The 22,877-nt window shown below is 48.5% G+C and overlaps 1 protein-coding gene and 3 non-coding genes across 6 annotated transcripts; all 4 read left to right on the forward strand.

Annotated features, from left to right (window-relative positions):
* The first annotated feature begins 612 nt into the window (after window positions 1–612).
* zgc:114188 (40S ribosomal protein S17-like) lies at window positions 613–22,350 on the forward strand. Of its 3 annotated transcripts, none has more exons than XM_056235397.1 (6): window positions 613–655; window positions 11,730–11,881; window positions 11,960–12,065; window positions 14,584–14,649; window positions 22,024–22,107; window positions 22,266–22,350. In XM_056235397.1, the coding sequence occupies exons 1-5, from the start codon at window positions 653–655 to the stop codon at window positions 22,099–22,101; spliced, it is 405 nt and encodes a 134-aa protein (XP_056091372.1). In that variant the 5' UTR covers window positions 613–652; the 3' UTR covers window positions 22,102–22,107; window positions 22,266–22,350. The 3 variants fall into 3 exon arrangements, 1 of the variants encoding a protein (XP_056091372.1); XR_008803932.1 differs by having other exon boundaries at window positions 615–655; window positions 22,024–22,164; window positions 22,248–22,307; XR_008803933.1 differs by having other exon boundaries at window positions 615–655; window positions 22,024–22,160; window positions 22,248–22,304.
* On the forward strand, window positions 1,486–1,607 carry LOC130070855 (small nucleolar RNA SNORA71). The gene has a single exon (XR_008803938.1). It is a non-coding gene; the product is annotated as a small nucleolar RNA SNORA71 (small nucleolar RNA).
* Window positions 12,102–12,223, forward strand: LOC130070856 (small nucleolar RNA SNORA71). Its single transcript, XR_008803939.1, has one exon. It is a non-coding gene; the product is annotated as a small nucleolar RNA SNORA71 (small nucleolar RNA).
* LOC130070857 (small nucleolar RNA SNORA71) lies at window positions 14,696–14,817 on the forward strand. Its single transcript, XR_008803940.1, has one exon. It is a non-coding gene; the product is annotated as a small nucleolar RNA SNORA71 (small nucleolar RNA).
* Window positions 22,351–22,877: the final 527 nt, after the last annotated feature.

A 22,877-nucleotide genomic window follows, 5' to 3' on the forward strand; every position in this document is an offset into this window, starting at 1 on the left:
CCACCGCCCCTCCGTTAGTGGCGAGACAAGGCGGGCAGCCACGGCCGGTGAGGTACATGCTCTCTTCCTAACTTTAGAAAATAGAATAATTTATTATTGCCTGAATGAACTTCATAATTCCCGCTGAAATGGGTGAGGTTGTATGACGTTTGATCCAGGAAGGTGTGTTAAGGGCTGGGTTTAGGGCAGCGCTGCGGGTCACTGGCCCGGCTCGGCTCGCTGTTAGCCCTGGCTGATGAAGACAGCAGCACAATGTTGTCTTTTGTCGACAGCTGTTATGATATCATTTAGGACCTGAAGTGTTGCTGAGGTGCATGACCAGCTCGGAAGCCGGAGATCAGAGGGCTATGGTGGGACTCGAGATCACCCGATACCTGTTTGGATGGAGATGGCTCTGAGTGTCCCCCCCTTTGAATATGGGATAACACATGAGCTCATCGAAGTAATTCTGCAGCTATAATGACTTACTGCTGTGTTTTGGTGTGAGCTGTGGAAAGCGTGCGTGTTTAATAACCCGTGTGTGTGTGTGTTTATGATCGAGCTGCAGTGTCGCTCCTCCACCGCTAGAGGCCAGTGAGTGACGCTCGCGCGTGTCCGGCTCTTCCGCTTCCGGTCACGCTCTTCTTCCTCCTCTTCCGCTCCCCGCATCATCATGGTGGGTATCCGACTATCCGCTCTCCGCGAATCTGCTGCAATCCTCCGGCGGTTCGGCTCCGCGCGTCACTGTGAACCCTCGCGCTGCGTGTCGAGACTGAGTGGCGCGTGTGTGTGCGAGTATGACGCGACGGATGAAGCGCGCGATCCCCTGATGAGAGTGATCGATGCAGCTGATCAGATCTGATAGCGCTTCTGCCCGGCCCATAATGCACTGCTGCCGGCAGACCGAGTGTGTGTGTGTGAAGGCGCCGCAGAGTGAGTGTTATTGATGGCTGGTGCTCTTCTCTGTGTGTGTGTCTGTGTGTTCGTTCGTGTTCTGATGTTCCTCCTATCTCTGTGTGTGTGTGTGTGTGTTCTGATGTTCCTCCTCTGTGTGTGTGTGTGTGTGTGTGTGTGTGTGTGTGTGTGTGTGTTCTGATGTTTCTCCTCTCTCTCTGTGTGTGTGTGTTCTGATGTTTCTCCTCTCTCTCTGTGTGTGTGTGTTCTGATGTTCCTCCTCTGTGTGTGTGTGTGTGTGTGTGTGTTCTGAATGATGTTCCTCCTATCTCTGTGTGTGTGTGTGTGTGTGTGTGTGTGTTCTGATGTTCCTCCTCTGTGTGTGTGTGTGTGTGTGTTCTGAATGATGTTTCTCCTATCTCTGTGTGTGTGTGTGTGTGTGTGTGTGTGTGTGTTCTGATGTTCCTCCTCTCTCTCTGTGTGTGTGTGTTCTGATGTTCCTCGTGTGTGTGTGTGTTCTGAATGATGTTCTTTCTTTCTTTCTTTCTTTCTTTCTTTCTTTCTTTCTTTCTTTCTTTCTTTCTTTCTTTGTGTGTTAAATTCTCTCACGTGACCTGTCTCGAAAGTGACTGTGGAGTGTCGTCTCCAGGTCATCGAAGCACAGGGAGAGAAACTGAAAGTGTTTCCCGTGTTTGCTGGATTCTGTTCCTGACGAACCCTGAATCTTTCGCACAACCGCTCGCTAGCGTTAGCATTAGCACCTGCTCTGCTGTTCCAACGACACGCTAGCAGCTGTGTGTGTGTTCTGATGATCCTCATCTGTGTGTGTGTGTTCTGATGATCCTCATCTGTGTGTGTGTGTTCTGATGATCCTCATCTGTGTGTGTGTGTTCTGATGATCCTCATCTGTGTGTGTGTGTTCTGATGATCCTCATCTGTGTGTGTGTGTTCTGATGATCCTCATCTGTGTGTGTGTGTGTTCTGATGATCCTCATCTGTGTGTGTGTGTTCTGATGATCCTCATCTGTGTGTGTGTGTTCTGATGATCCTCATCTGTGTGTGTGTGTTCTGATGATCCTCTTCTGTGTGTGTGTGTGTTCTGATGATCCTCATCTGTGTGTGTGTGTTCTGATGATCCTCTTCTGTGTGTGTGTGTGTTCTGATGATCCTCTTCTGTGTGTGTGTGTGTGTGTGTGTGTGTGTGTGTTCTGATGATTCTCCTCTTCTGTGTGTGTGTTCTGATGATTCTCCTCTTCTGTGTGTGTGTGTTCTGATGATCCTCTTCTGTGTGTGTGTGTGTGTGTTCTGATGATCCTCTTCTGTGTGTGTGTGTGTTCTGATGATCCTCATCTGTGTGTGTGTGTTCTGATGATCCTCATCTGTGTGTGTGTGTTCTGATGATCCTCATCTGTGTGTGTGTGTTCTGATGATCCTCATCTGTGTGTGTGTGTGTTCTGATGATCCTCATCTGTGTGTGTGTGTTCTGATGATCCTCATCTGTGTGTGTGTGTTCTGATGATCCTCTTCTGTGTGTGTGTGTGTTCTGATGATCCTCTTCTGTGTGTGTGTGTGTGTGTGTGTGTGTGTTCTGATGATTCTCCTCTTCTGTGTGTGTGTTCTGATGTTCCTGTGTGTGTGTGTGTGTGTTCTGATGATTCTCCTCTTCTGTGTGTGTTCTGATAATCCTGTGTGTGTGTGTGTGTGTGTGTTCTGATGTTCCTGTGTGTGTGTGTGTGTGTGTGTTCTGATGTTCCTGTGTGTGTGTGTGTGTGTGTGTGTGTGTTCTGATGATCCTCTTCTGTGTGTGTGTTCTGATGATCCTGTGTGTGTGTGTGTGTGTTCTGATGTTCCTGTGTGTGTGTGTGTGTGTGTGTGTGTGTGTGTGTGTTCTGATGATTCTCCTCTTCTGTGTGTGTTCTGATGTTCCTGTGTGTGTGTGTGTGTGTGTTCTGATGTTCCTGTGTGTGTGTGTGTGTGTGTGTGTGTTCTGATGATTCTCCTCTTCTGTGTGTGTGTTCTGATGTTCCTGTGTGTGTGTGTTCTGATGATCCTGTGTGTGTGTGTGTGTGTGTTCTGATGTTCCTGTGTGTGTGTGTGTGTGTGTGTTCTGATGATTCTCTTCTTCTGTGTGTGTGTGTGTTCTGATGATTCTCCTCTTCTGTGTGTGTGTTCTGATGTTCCTGTGTGTGTGTGTGTGTGTGGTGTGTTCTGATGTTCCTGTGTGTGTGTGTGTGTGTGTGTGTTCTGATGATCCTCTTCTGTGTGTGTGTTCTGATGTTCCTGTGTGTGTGTGTGTGTGTGTGTTCTGATGTTCCTGTGTGTGTGTGTGTGTGTGTTCTGATGTTCCTGTGTGTGTGTGTGTGTGTGTGTGTGTGTGTGTGTGTTCTGATGATCCTCTTCTGTGTGTGTGTTCTGATGTTCCTGTGTGTGTGTGTGTGTGTGTGTTCTGATGTTCCTGTGTGTGTGTGTGTGTGTGTGTGTGTGTGTTCTGATGATCCTCTTCTGTGTGTGTGTTCTGATGATCCTGTGTGTGTGTGTGTGTGTGTTCTGATGTTCCTGTGTGTGTGTGTGTGTGTGTGTGTGTGTGTGTTCTGATGATTCTCCTCTTCTGTGTGTGTGTTCTGATGTTCCTGTGTGTGTGTGTGTGTGTTCTGATGTTCCTGTGTGTGTGTGTGTGTGTGTTCTGATGTTCCTGTGTGTGTGTGTGTGTGTGTTCTGATGTTCCTGTGTGTGTGTGTGTGTGTGTGTGTGTGTGTGTTCTGATGATCCTCTTCTGTGTGTGTGTTCTGATGTTCCTGTGTGTGTGTGTGTGTGTGTGTTCTGATGTTCCTGTGTGTGTGTGTGTGTGTGTGTGTGTGTTCTGATGATCCTCTTCTGTGTGTGTGTTCTGATGATCCTGTGTGTGTGTGTGTGTGTTCTGATGTTCCTGTGTGTGTGTGTGTGTGTGTGTGTGTGTGTGTTCTGATGATTCTCCTCTTCTGTGTGTGTGTTCTGATGTTCCTGTGTGTGTGTGTGTGTGTTCTGATGTTCCTGTGTGTGTGTGTGTGTGTGTGTTCTGATGATTCTCCTCTTCTGTGTGTGTGTTCTGATGTTCCTGTGTGTGTGTGTGTGTGTTCTGATGTTCCTGTGTGTGTGTGTGTGTGTGTTCTGATGTTCCTGTGTGTGTGTGTGTGTGTTCTGATGTTCCTGTGTGTGTGTGTGTGTGTGTGTTCTGATGATTCTCCTCTTCTGTGTGTGTTCTGATGATCCTGTGTGTGTGTGTGTGTGTGTTCTGATGATTCTCTTCTTCTGTGTGTGTGTTCTGATGTTCCTGTGTGTGTGTGTGTGTGTGTGTGTGTTCTGATGATCCTCTTCTGTGTGTGTGTTCTGATGTTCCTGTGTGTGTGTGTGTGTGTTCTGATGTTCGTGTGTGTGTGTGTGTGTGTTCTGATGATCCTCTTCTGTGTGTGTGTGTGTGTGTTCTGATGATTCTCCTCTTCTGTGTGTGTGTTCTGATGTTCCTGTGTGTGTGTGTGTGTGTGTGTTCTGATGATCCTGTGTGTGTGTGTGTGTGTGTTCTGATGATTCTCCTCTTCTGTGTGTGTTCTGATGATCCTCATCTGTGTGTGTGTGTGTGTGTTCTGATGTTCCTGTGTGTGTGTGTGTGTGTGTGTGTTCTGATGATCCTGTGTGTGTGTGTGTGTGTTCTGATGATTCTCCTCTTCTGTGTGTGTTCTGATGATCCTCATCTGTGTGTGTGTGTGTGTGTGTGTTCTGATGATCCTCTTCTGTGTGTGTGTGTTCTGATGATCCTCTTCTGTGTGTGTGTTCTGATGTTCCTGTGTGTGTGTGTGTGTGTTCTGATGATTCTCCTCTTCTGTGTGTGTTCTGATGATCCTGTGTGTGTGTGTGTGTGTGTTCTGATGTTCCTGTGTGTGTGTGTGTGTGTGTGTTCTGATGATTCTCCTCTTCTGTGTGTGTGTGTTCTGATGATCCTCTTCTTCTGTGTGTGTGTGTTCTGATGATTCTCCTCTTCTGTGTGTGTGTTCTGATGTTCCTGTGTGTGTGTGTGTGTGTGTGTGTGTGTTCTGATGATCCTCTTCTGTGTGTGTGTTCTGATGATCCTGTGTGTGTGTGTGTGTGTGTTCTGATGATTCTCTTCTTCTGTGTGTGTGTGTTCTGATGATCCTCATCTGTGTGTGTGTGTTCTGATGTTCCTGTGTGTGTGTGTGTGTGTTCTGATGTTCCTGTGTGTGTGTGTGTGTGTGTGTGTGTGTGTGTGTTCTGATGATCCTCTTCTGTGTGTGTGTTCTGATGATCCTGTGTGTGTGTGTGTGTGTTCTGATGTTCCTGTGTGTGTGTGTGTGTGTGTTCTGATGATTCTCCTCTTCTGTGTGTGTGTTCTGATGTTCCTGTGTGTGTGTGTGTGTGTGTGTTCTGATGATTCTCCTCTTCTGTGTGTGTTCTGATGATCCTGTGTGTGTGTGTGTGTGTGTTCTGATGTTCCTGTGTGTGTGTTCTGATGATTCTCCTCTTCTGTGTGTGTGTGTTCTGATGATCCTCATCTGTGTGTGTGTGTTCTGATGATTCTCCTCTTCTGTGTGTGTGTGTTCTGATGATCCTCTTCTGTGTGTGTGTTCTGATGATCCTGTGTGTGTGTGTGTGTGTGTGTGTTCTGATGTTCCTGTGTGTGTGTGTGTGTGTTCTGATGATTCTCCTCTTCTGTGTGTGTTCTGATGATCCTGTGTGTGTGTGTGTGTGTGTTCTGATGTTCCTGTGTGTGTGTGTGTGTGTTCTGATGATTCTCTTCTTCTGTGTGTGTGTGTGTGTGTGTTCTGATGATTCTCCTCTTCTGTGTGTGTGTTCTGATGTTCCTGTGTGTGTGTGTGTGTGTTCTGATGTTCCTGTGTGTGTGTGTGTGTGTGTGTGTGTGTGTGTTCTGATGATCCTCTTCTGTGTGTGTGTGTTCTGATGATTCTCCTCTTCTGTGTGTGTGTGTTCTGATGATCCTCATCTGTGTGTGTGTGTTCTGATGATCCTGTGTGTGTGTGTTCTGATGATTCTCCTCTTCTGTGTGTGTGTGTGTTCTGATGTTCCTGTGTGTGTGTGTGTGTGTGTGTGTGTGTTCTGATGATCCTCTTCTGTGTGTGTGTGTTCTGATGATCCTGTGTGTGTGTGTTCTGATGATTCTCCTCTTCTGTGTGTGTGTGTGTTCTGATGTTCCTGTGTGTGTGTGTGTGTGTGTTCTGATGATTCTCCTCTTCTGTGTGTGTGTTCTGATGTTCCTGTGTGTGTGTGTGTGTGTGTGTGTGTGTGTGTGTTCTGATGATTCTCCTCTTCTGTGTGTGTGTGTTCTGATGATCCTGTGTGTGTGTGTGTTCTGATGATTCTCCTCTTCTGTGTGTGTGTGTTCTGATGATCCTCTTCTGTGTGTGTGTTCTGATGATCCTCTTCTGTGTGTGTGTGTGTGTGTGTTCTGATGATCCTCTTCTGTGTGTGTGTGTGTGTTCTGATGATCCTCATCTGTGTGTGTGTGTTCTGATGATTCTCCTCTTCTGTGTGTGTGTGTGTGTGTGTGTTCTGATGATTCTCCTCTTCTGTGTGTGTGTGTTCTGATGTTCCTGTGTGTGTGTGTGTGTGTTCTGATGTTCCTGTGTGTGTGTGTGTGTGTGTGTGTTCTGATGATTCTCCTCTTCTGTGTGTGTGTGTTCTGATGATTCTCCTCTTCTGTGTGTGTGTGTTCTGATGATCCTCATCTGTGTGTGTGTGTGTGTGTGTGTTCTGATGATTCTCCTCTTCTGTGTGTGTGTGTTCTGATGTTCCTGTGTGTGTGTGTGTGTGTGTGTGTGTGTTCTGATGATGATCCTCTTCTGTGTGTGTGTGTTCTGATGATCCTCATCTGTGTGTGTGTGTTCTGATGATTCTCCTCTTCTGTGTGTGTGTGTTCTGATGATCCTCATCTGTGTGTGTGTGTGTGTGTGTGTTCTGATGATTCTCCTCTTCTGTGTGTGTGTGTTCTGATGTTCCTGTGTGTGTGTGTGTGTGTGTGTGTGTGTGTTCTGATGATGATCCTCTTCTGTGTGTGTGTGTTCTGATGATCCTCATCTGTGTGTGTGTGTTCTGATGATTCTCCTCTTCTGTGTGTGTGTGTGTGTGTGTGTTCTGATGATCCTCATCTGTGTGTGTGTGTTCTGATGATTCTCCTCTTCTGTGTGTGTGTGTTCTGATGATCCTCATCTGTGTGTGTGTGTGTGTTCTGATGATCCTCTTCTGTGTGTGTGTGTTCTGATGATTCTCCTCTTCTGTGTGTGTGTGTGTGTGTGTGTGTGTTCTGATGATTCTCCTCTTCTGTGTGTGTGTGTTCTGATGATTCTCCTCTTCTGTGTGTGTGTGTGTTCTGATGATTCTCCTCTTCTGTGTGTGTGTGTTCTGATGTTCCTGTGTGTGTGTGTGTGTGTGTGTGTGTGTGTGTTCTGATGATGATCCTCTTCTGTGTGTGTGTGTTCTGATGATCCTCATCTGTGTGTGTGTGTTCTGATGATGATCCTCTTCTGTGTGTGTGTGTGTTCTGATGTTCCTGTGTGAGTGTGTGTGTGTGTGTGTGTTCTGATGATGATCCTCTTCTGTGTGTGTGTGTTCTGATGTTCCTGTGTGTGTGTGTGTGTGTGTGTGTTCTGATGATGATCCTCTTCTGTGTGTGTGTGTTCTGATGTTCCTGTGTGAGTGTGTGTGTGTGTGTGTGTTCTGATGATGATCCTCTTCTGTGTGTGTGTGTTCTGATGTTCCTGTGTGAGTGTGTGTGTGTGTGTGTGTTCTGATGATGATCCTCTTCTGTGTGTGTGTGTTCTGATGTTCCTGTGTGAGTGTGTGTGTGTGTGTGTGTTCTGATGATGATCCTCTTCTGTGTGTGTGTGTTCTGATGTTCCTGTGTGTGTGTGTGTGTGTGTGTGTTCTGATGATGATCCTCTTCTGTGTGTGTGTGTTCTGATGTTCCTGTGTGAGTGTGTGTGTGTGTGTGTGTTCTGATGATGATCCTCTTCTGTGTGTGTGTGTTCTGATGTTCCTGTGTGTGTGTGTGTGTGTGTGTGTGTTCTGATGATGATCCTCTTCTGTGTGTGTGTGTTCTGATGTTCCTGTGTGTGTGTGTGTGTGTGTGTGTGTTCTGATGATGATCCTCTTCTGTGTGTGTGTGTTCTGATGTTCCTGTGTGTGTGTGTGTGTGTGTGTTCTGATGATTCTCCTCTTCTGTGTGTGTGTGTTCTGATGATCCTCATCTGTGTGTGTGTGTTCTGATGATTCTCCTCTTCTGTGTGTGTGTGTGTTCTGATGATTCTCCTCTTCTGTGTGTGTGTGTGTTCTGATGTTCCTGTGTGTGTGTGTGTGTGTGTGTGTGTGTTCTGATGATGATCCTCTTCTGTGTGTGTGTGTTCTGATGTTCCTGTGTGTGTGTGTGTGTGTGTGTGTGTGTGTGTGTGTTCTGATGATTCTCCTCTTCTGTGTGTGTGTGTGTTCTGATGATCCTCATCTGTGTGTGTGTGTTCTGATGATTCTCCTCTTCTGTGTGTGTGTGTTCTGATGATCCTCATCTGTGTGTGTGTGTTCTGATGATTCTCCTCTTCTGTGTGTGTGTGTGTTCTGATGATTCTCCTCTTCTGTGTGTGTGTGTTCTGATGTTCCTGTGTGTGTGTGTTTGTGTGTGTGTTCTGATGATGATCCTCTTCTGTGTGTGTGTGTTCTGATGTTCCTGTGTGTGTGTGTTTGTGTGTGTGTTCTGATGATGATCCTCTTCTGTGTGTGTGTGTTCTGATGTTCCTGTGTGTGTGTGTTTGTGTGTGTGTTCTGATGATGATCCTCTTCTGTGTGTGTGTGTGTTCTGATGATCCTCATCTGTGTGTGTGTGTTCTGATGATGATCCTCTTCTGTGTGTGTGTTCTGATGTTCCTGTGTGTGTGTGTGTTTGTGTGTGTGTTCTGATGATGATCCTCTTCTGTGTGTGTGTGTGTTCTGATGATCCTCATCTGTGTGTGTGTGTTCTGATGATTCTCCTCTTCTGTGTGTGTGTGTTCTGATGATCCTCATCTGTGTGTGTGTGTGTGTTCTGATGATTCTCCTCTTCTGTGTGTGTGTGTTCTGATGATCCTCATCTGTGTGTGTGTGTTCTGATGATTCTCCTCTTCTGTGTGTGTGTGTTCTGATGATCCTCATCTGTGTGTGTGTTCTGATGATCCTCATCTGTGTGTGTGTGTTCTGATGATCCTCATCTGTGTGTGTGTGTTCTGATGATTCTCCTCTTCTGTGTGTGTGTGTTCTGATGATCCTCATCTGTGTGTGTGTGTGTGTGTGTGTGTGTGTTCTGATGTTCCTGTGTGTGTGTGTGTGTGTGTGTTCTGATGATTCTCCTCTTCTGTGTGTGTGTGTTCTGATGATCCTCATCTGTGTGTGTGTGTTCTGATGATTCTCCTCTTCTGTGTGTGTGTGTTCTGATGATCCTCATCTGTGTGTGTGTGTTCTGATGATCCTCTTCTGTGTGTGTGTTCTGATGATTCTCCTCTTCTGTGTGTGTGTGTGTGTGTGTTCTGATGATCCTCATCTGTGTGTGTGTGTTCTGATGATTCTCCTCTTCTGTGTGTGTGTGTTCTGATGATCCTCATCTGTGTGTGTGTGTGTGTTCTGATGTTCCTGTGTGTGTGTTCTGATGATTCTCCTCTTCTGTGTGTGTGTTCTGATGTTCCTGTGTGTGTGTGTGTGTGTGTGTGTGTGTGTGTGTGTGTGTGTTCTGATGATTCTCCTCTTCTGTGTGTGTGTGTGTTCTGATGATGATCCTCTTCTGTGTGTGTGTTCTGATGTTCCTGTGTGTGTGTGTGTGTGTGTGTGTTCTGATGATTCTCCTCTTCTGTGTGTGTGTGTGTTCTGATGATGATCCTCTTCTGTGTGTGTGTTCTGATTCTCCTCTTCTGTGTGTGTGTTCTGATGTTCCTGTGTGTGTGTGTGTGTGTGTGTGTGTGTTCTGATGATTCTCCTCTTCTGTGTGTGTGTGTTCTGATGATGATCCTCTTCTGTGTGTGTGTTCTGATTCTCCTCTTCTGTGTGTGTGTTCTGATGTTCCTGTGTGTGTGTGTGTGTGTGTGTGTGTGTTCTGATGATGATCCTCTTCTGTGTGTGTGTGTTCTGATGATGATCCTCTTCTGTGTGTGTGTTCTGATTCTCCTCTTCTGTGTGTGTGTTCTGATGTCCCTGTGTGTGTGTGTGTGTGTGTGTGTTCTGATGATTCTCCTCTTCTGTGTGTGTGTGTTCTGATGATTCTCCTCTTCTGTGTGTGTGTGTTCTGATGTTCCTGTGTGTGTGTGTGTGTGTGTGTGTGTGTGTGTGTGTGTTCTGATGATGATCCTCTTCTGTGTGTGTGTTCTGATTCTCCTCTTCTGTGTGTGTGTTCTGATGTCCCTGTGTGTGTGTGTGTGTGTGTGTGTTCTGATGATGATCCTCTTCTGTGTGTGTGTTCTGATGATCCTCTTCTGTGTGTGTGTGTTCTGATGTTCCTGTGTGTGTGTGTGTGTGTGTGTTCTGATGATTCTCCTCTTCTGTGTGTGTGTGTTCTGATGATCCTCATCTGTGTGTGTGTGTTCTGATGATTCTCCTCTTCTGTGTGTGTGTGTTCTGATGATCCTCATCTGTGTGTGTGTGTTCTGATGATTCTCCTCTTCTGTGTGTGTGTGTTCTGATGATCCTCATCTGTGTGTGTGTTCTGATGTTCCTGTGTGTGTGTGTGTGTGTGTGTGTTCTGATGATTCTCCTCTTCTGTGTGTGTGTGTGTTCTGATGATTCTCCTCTTCTGTGTGTGTGTGTTCTGATGTTCCTGTGTGTGTGTGTGTGTGTGTGTTCTGATGATTCTCCTCTTCTGTGTGTGTGTTCTGATGTTCCTGTGTGTGTGTGTGTGTGTGTTCTGATGATTCTCCTCTTCTGTGTGTGTGTTCTGATGTTCCTGTGTGTGTGTGTGTGTTCTGATGATTCTCCTCTTCTGTGTGTGTGTTCTGATGTTCCTGTGTGTGTGTGTGTGTGTGTGTGTGTTCTGATGATTCTCCTCTTCTGTGTGTGTGTTCTGATGTTCCTGTGTGTGTGTGTGTGTGTGTTCTGATGATTCTCCTCTTCTGTGTGTGTGTTCTGATGTTCCTGTGTGTGTGTGTGTGTTCTGATGATTCTCCTCTTCTGTGTGTGTGTGTTCTGATGATCCTCTTCTGTGTGTGTGTGTTCTGATGATTCTCCTCTTCTGTGTGTGTGTGTTCTGATGATGATCCTCTTCTGTGTGTGTGTTCTGATGTTCCTGTGTGTGTGTGTGTGTGTTCTGATGTTCCTGTGTGTGTGTGTGTGGTGTGTTCTGATGATCCTCTTCTGTGTGTGTGTTCTGATGATTCTCCTCTTCTGTGTGTGTGTGTGTGTGTTCTGATGATCCTCTTCTGTGTGTGTGTTCTGATGTTCCTGTGTGTGTGTGTGTGTTCGTTCTGATGATTCTCCTCTTCTGTGTGTGTGTGTGTTCTGATGATTCTCCTCTTCTGTGTGTGTGTGTTCTGATGTTCCTGTGTGTGTGTGTGTGTGTGTGTGTGTGTTCTGATGATTCTCCTCTTCTGTGTGTGTGTGTGTTCTGATGATTCTCCTCTTCTGTGTGTGTGTTCTGATGTTCCTGTGTGTGTGTGTGTGTGGTGTGTTCTGATGTTCCTGTGTGTGTGTGTGTGTGTTCTGATGTTCCTGTGTGTGTGTGTGTGTGGTGTGTTCTGATGATCCTCTTCTGTGTGTGTGTTCTGATGATCCTCTTCTGTGTGTGTGTTCTGATGTTCCTGTGTGTGTGTGTGTGTTCTGATGTTCCTCTTCTTCTGTGGTGTCAGGGGCGCGTCAGGACGAAGACGGTGAAGAAGGCCGCGCGGGTCATCATAGAGAAGTACTACACTCGTCTGGGCAACGACTTCCACACCAACAAGCGTGTGTGTGAGGAGATCGCCATCATCCCCAGCAAGAAGCTGCGCAACAAGATCGCCGGGTGAGAGAGAGCAGTGCATGCTGGGAGACTGAGTCCGGGACGGTCAGGTGACGGTGATGTCACTTCCTGTCCCCGCAGGTATGTGACACACCTGATGAAGCGCATCCAGCGAGGGCCTGTGCGCGGCATCTCCATCAAACTGCAGGAGGAGGAGCGCGAGCGCAGGGACAACTACGTGCCCGAGGTGAGCCTTCCCATCATGCTCTGCGGTGGTCACGTGACCTGTCTCGAAAGTGACTGTGGAGTGTCGTCTCCAGGTCATCGAAGCACAGGGAGAGAAACTGAAAGTGTTTCCCGTGTTTGCTGGATTCTGTTCCTGACGAACCCTGAATCTTTCGCACAACCGCTCGCTAGCGTTAGAGGGGCGAACGAGGCGAAGCGAGCGAATGAGGGACGAGGCGGGCGAACGAATGAGGGGCGAGGCGGGCGAACGAATGAGGGGCGAGGCGGGCGAACGAATGAGGGGCGAGGCGGGCGAACGAATGAGGGGCGTGGCGGGCGAACGAATGAGGGGCGAGGCGGATGGGGGGCGTGGCGGGCGAACGAATGGGGGGCGTGGCGGGCGAACGAATGAGGGGCGAGGCGGTGCGAACGAATGAGGGGCGAGGCGGGCGAACGAATGAGGGGCGTGGCGGGCGAACGAATGGGGGGCGTGGCGGGCGAACGAATGTGGGGCGAGGCGGGCGAACGAATGAGGGGCGAGGCGGTGCGAACGAATGAGGGGCGAGGCGGGCGAACGAATGAGGGGCGGGCGAACGAATGAGGGGCGGGCGGGCGAACGAATGAGGGGCGGGCGGGCGGGCGGGCGGGCGGGCGGGCGAACGAATGAGGGGCGGGCGGGCGAACGAATGAGGGGCGGGCGGGCGGGCGGGCGAACGAATGAGGGGCGGGCGGGCGGGCGGGCGGGCGGGCGAACGAATGAGGGGCGGGCGGGCGGGCGGGCGGGCGAACGAATGAGGGGCGGGCGGGCGGGCGGGCGGGCGAACGAATGAGGGGCGGGCGGGCGAACGAATGAGGGGCGGGCGGGCGGACGAATGAGGGGCGGGCGGGCGGACGAATGAGGGGCGGGCGGGCGGACGAATGAGGGGCGGGCGGACGAATGAGGGGCGGGCGAACGAATGAGGGGCGGGCGAACGAATGAGGGGCGGGCGAACGAATGAGGGGCGGGCGAACGAATGAGGGGCGGGCGGGCGGGCGAACGAATGAGGGGCGGGCGGGCGGGCGAACGAATGGGGGGCGTGGCGGGCGAACGAATGAGGGGCGAGGCGGGCGAACGAATGAGGGGCGAGGCGGGCGAACGAATGAGGGGCATGGCGGTGCGAACGAATGAGGGGCGGGCGAACGAATGAGGGGCGGGCGGGCGAACGAATGAGGGGCGAGCGAACGAATGGGGGGCGAGGCGGGCGAACGAATGAGGGGCGAGCGAACGAATGGGGGGCGAGGCGGGCGAACGAATGAGGGGCGAGGCGGGCGAACGAATGGGGGGCGAGGGGCGAGCGAACGAATGGGGGGCGAGGCGGGCGAACGAATGAGGGGCGTGGCGGGCGAACGAATGAGGGGCGAGGTGGGCGAACGAATGAGGGGCGTGGCGGGCGAACGAATGAGGGGCGAGGCGGGCGAACGAATGAGGGGCGTGGCGGGCGAACGAATGGGGGGCGAGGCGGGCGAACGAATGAGGGGCGTAGCGGGCGAACGAATGAGGGGCGAGCGAATGGGGGTGAACGAGGCGTATCGCAGAAACGGCTTTGTCACGCGGAGTGATAAAACTACTTTTATTTGACATGTTACTTTATTAAATATTAATAACAATCAACAATAATCACCCACCAAATTATCATCTCTCCTCAGTTTAACGAGTGAACAGCAATGCCACAACACCTGGCTGTTATAAAACACTTTCAACTGAGTTAATAATATTTAATAAAAAAATAATATACCTATATAATGTACCGTATTGATATAATTTAATTTCAAAATTCATCTATATAATATTTTCTCAATATTTTAATGTTTTTTTTCAAGTATTGATTAATAAAGGTAGAAACCCCCTAACCCTAGCATGGAGTAAATGTTAAAGCAGAGATATGAAAGCTGTCAGTAATCTCGCTCAGTCCTCGCGTATTGCATTCTGGGAAATAGTGCTTCAGCAAGTGTACATCGAGTTTAGACTCGAATTCAGAGAGGATTGTGGGTAAAAGTAGTGAACGAATGTTGTTCACTCAGACTACAAAATGGCCGAAGCCGGTATAGTGCACTATATAGTGTACAGGGAGCGGTTTCGGCCACGGCTGTACTTTAGCTTTATTAATGATGAGAATTAGCTTTAGCTTCTCATGTTTATACACGTTCTACATTTAGTGTACATGTTCATTTTAGTTAAAATTTTAGTAGCTTTGTCACATTTATTAGGTTTTTAGTTGTTTAATTTATTGATTTCTAGGTAAAAGGTAAACTTGTTTAGTTTATTGCCAAGACAGCATTTCTATTTTTCAGTTCATCAAGTTTTTCAACCAATATTTATATATTTAATTGTAGCTTTATCTCAGTTAATAAGTGTTTTTAAAATTGTGATTTGAGTGGTATTAGCTCGGCGTGGAGTGAGTGATCGTCATGTGATGTAAAGTGGTCATGTGATGTAAAGTGGTCATGTGATGTAAAGTGGTCATGTGATGTAAAGTGGTCATGTGATGTGTTTCCCGCAGGTTTCGGCTCTGGATCAGGAGATCATCGAGGTCGACACTGACACCAAGGAGATGCTCAAGCTTCTGGTGAGTCACTCTAACCCTTCCCATCATGCTCTGCGGTGGTCACGTGACCTGTCTCGAAAGTGACTGTGGAGTGTCGTCTCCAGGTCATCGAAGCACAGGGAGAGAAACTGAAAGTGTTTCCCGTGTTTGCTGGATTCTGTTCCTGACGAACCCTGAATCTTTCGCACACACCTGTCGATCCGATCATGTGACCACTGATGAGGTCAGAGGTCACAGCTGTTGGTCTGATCATGTGACCAATGATGAGGTCAGAGGTCACAGCTTTCAGTCTGATCATGTGACCACTGATGAGGTCAGAGGTCACAGCTGTTAGGGATGGGATATTTTGTTCATTTCTATCATCAACAGGTCTCAAATAACGAGTAATTGTGGGCGGGGCTTGTTCATCATGAAAATATTTTAAGACTGTTACGAAAATTAATGTTGTCAAATAAAAATATGACATGAAAACATGAATGTATGAATGGAAAACACACAGCTGGATTATGATGCATCACAGCTGAAGAGTAAATGACCTGACACATCCTAATCATTACGTTCGTGAATGTCACACACACAGAACGTCACTGACGTCAGAACGTCACACACACAGAACGTCACTGACGTCAGAACGTCACACACACAGAACATCACTGACGTCAGAACGTCACACACACAGAACGTCACACACACAGAACATCACTGACGTCAGAACGTCACACACACAGAACGTCACACAGAACGTCACTGACGTCAGAACGTCACACACACAGAACGTCACTGACGTCAGAACGTCACACACACAGAACGTCACACACACAGAACATCACTGACGTCAGAACGTCACACACACAGAACGTCACACACACAGAACATCACTGACGTCAGAACGTCACACACACAGAACGTCACACAGAACGTCACTGACGTCAGAACGTCACACACAGAACGTCACTGACGTCAGAACGTCACACACACAGAACGTCACTGACGTCAGAACGTCACACACACAGAACGTCACTGACGTCAGAACGTCACACACACAGAACATCACTGACGTCAGAACGTCACACACACAGAACGTCACTGACGTCAGAACGTCACACACACAGAACGTCACACACACAGAACATCACTGACGTCAGAACGTCACACACACAGAACATCACTGACGTCAGAACGTCACACACACAGAACGTCACTGACGTCAGAACGTCACACACACAGAACGTCACACACACAGAACGTCACTGACGTCAGAACGTCACACACACAGAACGTCACACACACAGAACGTCACTGACGTCAGAACGTCACACACACAGAACGTCACACACACAGAACGTCACTGACGTCAGAACGTCACACACACAGAACGTCACTGACGTCAGAACGTCACACACACAGAACGTCACTGACGTCAGAACGTCACACACACAGAACGTCACACACACAGAACGTCACTGACGTCAGAACGTCACACACACAGAACGTCACACACACAGAACGTCACTGACGTCAGAACGTCACACACACAGAACGTCACACACACAGAACATCACTGACGTCAGAACGTCACACACACAGAACGTCACTGACGTCAGAACGTCACACACACAGAACGTCACTGACGTCAGAACGTCACACACACAGAACGTCACTGACGTCAGAACGTCACACACACAGAACGTCACTGACGTCAGAACGTCACACACACAGAACGTCACACACACAGAACGTCACTGACGTCAGAACGTCACACACGCAGAACGTCACACACACAGAACATCACTGACGTCAGAACGTCACACACACAGAACGTCACACACACAGAACATCACTGACGTCAGAACGTCACACACACAGAACGTCACACACACAGAACGTCACACACACAGAACATCACTGACGTCAGAACGTCACACACACAGAACGTCACACACACAGAACGTCACTGACGTCAGAACGTCACACACACAGAACGTCACACACACAGAACGTCACTGACGTCAGAACGTCACACACACAGAACGTCACACACACAGAACGTCACTGACGTCAGAACGTCACACACGCAGAACGTCACACACACAGAACGTCACTGACGTCAGAACGTCACACACGCAGAACGTCACACACACAGAACGTCACTGACGTCAGAACGTCACACACACAGAACGTCACACACACAGAACGTCACTGACGTCAGAACGTCACACACACAGAACGTCACTGACGTCAGAACGTCACACACACAGAACGTCACTGACGTCAGAACGTCACACACACAGAACGTCACTGACGTCAGAACGTCACACACACAGAACGTCACTGACGTCAGAACGTCACACACGCAGAACGTCACTGACGTCAGAACGTCACACACACAGAACGTCACTGACGTCAGAACGTCACACACACAGAACGTCACACACACAGAACGTCACTGACGTCAGAACGTCACACACACAGAACGTCACACACACAGAACGTCACTGACGTCAGAACGTCACACACACAGAACGTCACTGACGTCAGAACGTCACACACACAGAACGTCACTGACGTCAGAACGTCACACACACAGAACGTCACTGACGTCAGAACGTCACACACGCAGAACGTCACTGACGTCAGAACGTCACACACACAGAACGTCACTGACGTCAGAACGTCACACACGCAGAACGTCACACACACAGAACGTCACTGACGTCAGAACGTCACACACGCAGAACGTCACACACACAGAACGTCACTGACGTCAGAACGTCACACACACAGAACGTCACTGACGTCAGAACGTCACACACGCAGAACGTCACACACAGAACGTCACTGACGTCAGAACGTCACACACACAGAACGTCACACACAGAACGTCACACAGAACGTCACACACACAGAACGTCACTGACGTCAGAACGTCACACACACAGAACGTCACACACACAGAACGTCACACACACAGAACATCACTGACGTCAGAACGTCACACACACAGAACGTCACACACACAGAACGTCACACACACAGAACATCACTGACGTCAGAACGTCACACACACAGAACGTCACACACACAGGACGTCACACACACAGAACGTCACTGACGTCAGAACGTCACACACGCAGAACGTCACACACACAGAACGTCACACAGAACGTCACTGACGTCAGAACGTCACACACACAGAACGTCACTGACGTCAGAACGTCACACACACAGAACGTCACTGACGTCAGAACGTCACACACACAGAACGTCACTGACGTCAGAACGTCACACAGAACGTCACTGACGTCAGAACGTCACACACACAGAACGTCACACACACAGAACGTCACTGACGTCAGAACGTCACACACACAGAACGTCACTGACGTCAGAACGTCACACACGCAGAACGTCACACACAGAACGTCACTGACGTCAGAACGTCACACACACAGAACGTCACACACAGAACGTCACACAGAACGTCACACACACAGAACGTCACTGACGTCAGAACGTCACACACACAGAACGTCACACACACAGAACGTCACACACACAGAACATCACTGACGTCAGAACGTCACACACACAGAACGTCACACACACAGAACGTCACACAGAACGTCACACAGAACGTCACACACACAGAACGTCACTGACGTCAGAACGTCACACACGCAGAACGTCACACACACAGAACGTCACACAGAACGTCACTGACGTCAGAACGTCACACACACAGAACGTCACACAGAACGTCACTGACGTCAGAACGTCACACACACAGAACGTCACTGACGTCAGAACGTCACACACGCAGAACGTCACACACACAGAACGTCACTGACGTCAGAACGTCACACACGCAGAACGTCACACAGAACGTCACTGACGTCAGAACGTCACACACACAGAACGTCACTGACGTCAGAACGTCACACACACAGAACGTCACTGACGTCAGAACGTCACACACACAGAACGTCACTGACGTCAGAACGTCACACACGCAGAACGTCACACACACAGAACGTCACTGACGTCAGAACGTCACACACACAGAACGTCACACACACAGAACGTCACACACACAGAACGTCACTGACGTCAGAACGTCACACACACAGAACGTCACACACACAGAACGTCACACAGAACATCACTGACGTCAGAACGTCACACACACAGAACGTCACACAGAACGTCACACAGAACGTCACACACACAGAACATCACTGACGTCAGAACGTCACACACACAGAACGTCACACAGAACGTCACACAGAACATCACTGACGTCAGAACGTCACACACACAGAACGTCACACAGAACGTCACTGACGTCAGAACGTCACACACACAGAACGTCACACACACAGAACGTCACACAGAACGTCACTGACGTCAGAACGTCACACACACAGAACGTCACTGACGTCAGAACGTCACACACACAGAACGTCACTGACGTCAGAACGTCACACACACAGAACGTCACACACACAGAACGTCACTGACGTCAGAACGTCACACACACAGAACGTCACTGACGTCAGAACGTCACACACACAGAACGTCACTGACGTCAGAACGTCACACACACAGAACGTCACACAGAACGTCACTGACGTCAGAACGTCACACACACAGAACGTCACTGACGTCAGAACGTCACACACACAGAACGTCACTGACGTCAGAACGTCACACACGCAGAACGTCACACAGAACGTCACTGACGTCAGAACGTCACACACACAGAACGTCACACACACAGAACGTCACACACACAGAACGTCACACACACAGAACGTCACTGACGTCAGAACGTCACACACACAGAACGTCACACACACAGAACGTCACACAGAACATCACTGACGTCAGAACGTCACACACACAGAACGTCACACAGAACGTCACACAGAACGTCACACACACAGAACATCACTGACGTCAGAACGTCACACACACAGAACGTCACACAGAACGTCACACAGAACGTCACACAGAACATCACTGACGTCAGAACGTCACACACACAGAACGTCACACAGAACGTCACACAGAACGTCACACAGAACGTCACACAGAACATCACTGACGTCAGAACGTCACACACACAGAACGTCACACACACAGAACGTCACACACACAGAACATCACTGACGTCAGAACGTCACACACACAGAACGTCACACACACAGAACGTCACACACACAGAACGTCACTGACGTCAGAACGTCACACACGCAGAACGTCACACACACAGAACGTCACACACACAGAACGTCACTGACGTCAGAACGTCACACACACAGAACGTCACACACAGAACGTCACTGACGTCAGAACGTCACACACACAGAACGTCACACACAGAACGTCACACACACAGAACGTCACTGACGTCAGAACGTCACACACACAGAACGTCACACACACAGAACGTCACACACACAGAACATCACTGACGTCAGAACGTCACACACACAGAACGTCACACACACAGAACGTCACTGACGTCAGAACGTCACACACACAGAACGTCACACACACAGAACGTCACACACACAGAACATCACTGACGTCAGAACGTCACACACACAGAACGTCACACACACAGAACGTCACACACACAGAACATCACTGACGTCAGAACGTCACACACACAGAACGTCACACACACAGAACGTCACACACACAGAACATCACTGACGTCAGAACGTCACACACACAGAACGTCACACACACAGAACGTCACTGACGTCAGAACGTCACACACACAGAACGTCACACACACAGAACGTCACACACACAGAACATCACTGACGTCAGAACGTCACACACACAGAACGTCACACACACAGAACGTCACACACACAGAACATCACTGACGTCAGAACGTCACACACACAGAACGTCACACACACAGAACGTCACACACACAGAACATCACTGACGTCAGAACGTCACACACACAGAACGTCACACACACAGAACGTCACACACACAGAACGTCACTGACGTCAGAACGTCACACACGCAGAACGTCACTGACGTCAGAACGTCACACACACAGAACGTCACTGACGTCAGAACGTCACACACACAGAACGTCACTGACGTCAGAACGTCACACACACAGAACGTCACACACACAGAACGTCACACAGAACGTCACTGACGTCAGAACGTCACACACACAGAACGTCACTGACGTCAGAACGTCACACACACAGAACGTCACTGACGTCAGAACGTCACACACACAGAACGTCACTGACGTCAGAACGTCACACACACAGAACGTCACTGACGTCAGAACGTCACACACACAGAACGTCACTGACGTCAGAACGTCACACACGCAGAACGTCACACAGAACGTCACTGACGTCAGAACGTCACACACACAGAACGTCACACACACAGAACGTCACACACACAGAACGTCACTGACGTCAGAACGTCACACACACAGAACGTCACACACACAGAACGTCACACAGAACATCACTGACGTCAGAACGTCACACACACAGAACGTCACACAGAACGTCACACAGAACGTCACACACACAGAACATCACTGACGTCAGAACGTCACACACACAGAACGTCACACAGAACGTCACTGACGTCAGAACGTCACACACACAGAACGTCACACACACAGAACGTCACACAGAACGTCACACAGAACGTCACACACACAGAACATCACTGACGTCAGAACGTCACACACACAGAACGTCACACAGAACGTCACTGACGTCAGAACGTCACACACACAGAACGTCACACACACAGAACGTCACACACACAGAACGTCACACACACAGAACGTCACACACACAGAACGTCACACACACAGAACGTCACACAGAACGTCACTGACGTCAGAACGTCACACACACAGAACGTCACTGACGTCAGAACGTCACACACACAGAACGTCACTGACGTCAGAACGTCACACACACAGAACATCACTGACGTCAGAACGTCACACACACAGAACGTCACACAGAACATCACTGACGTCAGAACGTCACACACACAGAACGTCACTGACGTCAGAACGTCACACACACACTGTGTGACGTTAGAATCAATTAACGTAAGTGTTTGGGTAACTATGGCTTACCCAATCACTATTGCTCGTCTCCAATTAGACAGAACGCTGCGGCAAAGTTCCTCAAAAGAAAACGTAAATTTGATCATGTTTCACCTCTTAATCATGGTTTTCATGATTGCTTGTGGCCGTCACACTCGAGTACTGTCAGTCATCTCTATCAGCTGTAGATCAGATGAACTGACCCGGTTCTGGTTCAGTGTGTGTGTGTGTGTGTGTTGAACTGTGATGTCACTGACCCGGTTCTGTTCCCGCAGGACTTCGGGAGCCTGTCAAATCTTCAGGTCACGCAGCCTCCGGTCGGCATGAACTTCAAGACCCCGAGAGGAGTGTGAACACCTGTGTGTGTGTGTGTGTGTGTGAGAGTCTGATGATGATGGACAGGTGTGTGTGTGTGTGTGTGTGTGTGTGTGTGTGTGTGTGTGTGTGTGTGTGTGTGTGTGTGTGTGTGTGTGTGTGTGTGTGTGTGTGTGTGAGAGAGTCTGATGATGATGGACAGGTGTGTGTGTGTGAGAGAGTCTGATGATGATGGACAGGTGTGTGTGTGTGAGAGTCTGATGATGATGGACAGTTGTGTGTGTGTGTGTGTGTGTGTGTGTGTGTCACCTGGTGTTCTCCTGTTTAATGAGCCTCAAGCAGAAACGCATCAGTGAATCTACTCTTTATACTAAAGTTACACTATAAACACTGAGTGAAACATCAGCTTGGAACTGTACTTATTTAAAATGTAACCTAATAAAATGAGTTTTTGAATGAAATCTGCGTCTAAAACACTGAGTGTCATTGATAATCTTTATGATGAGTGATTTATATTTATGATTTACTGACGTCTAAAGTCTGTCTGAAATCAACTGTCTTTGAATTCTTTATTTCTGGCATTTGGTTTTATTTTGTCTGCAAATATTGATGTGATTATAATTAGATTAATCAGCACATGTAATTTGATATAAAAATGAACAGCCCTAGTTGTTAATATATTTCCTTTAATATTAATACCATAAATCCACTTCCTGGTAAAACTCAATATTTACAAAGAATTTAACATTTTATGTTCATTTAAATGGCAATTGTTCAACTCGAGGTTTATGGCATTACGACATTGCTACACGTT

The sequence above is a fragment of the Rhinichthys klamathensis genome, unplaced genomic scaffold (assembly GCF_029890125.1).
Source record: "Rhinichthys klamathensis goyatoka isolate OS25496 unplaced genomic scaffold, OSU_Roscu_1.1 h1tg000421l_1, whole genome shotgun sequence".
In the NCBI taxonomy this organism is placed as follows: domain Eukaryota; kingdom Metazoa; phylum Chordata; class Actinopteri; order Cypriniformes; family Leuciscidae; genus Rhinichthys; species Rhinichthys klamathensis.

Excerpts from the sequence above, each read along its gene's own strand:
- zgc:114188 (XM_056235397.1), top strand. Across the intron at positions 11,882-11,959 it reads CTGCGCAACAAGATCGCCGG|GTATGTGACACACCTGATGA; the intron begins GTGAGAGAGAGC and ends CTGTCCCCGCAG. Across the intron at positions 12,066-14,583 it reads GGGACAACTACGTGCCCGAG|GTTTCGGCTCTGGATCAGGA; the intron begins GTGAGCCTTCCC and ends TGTTTCCCGCAG.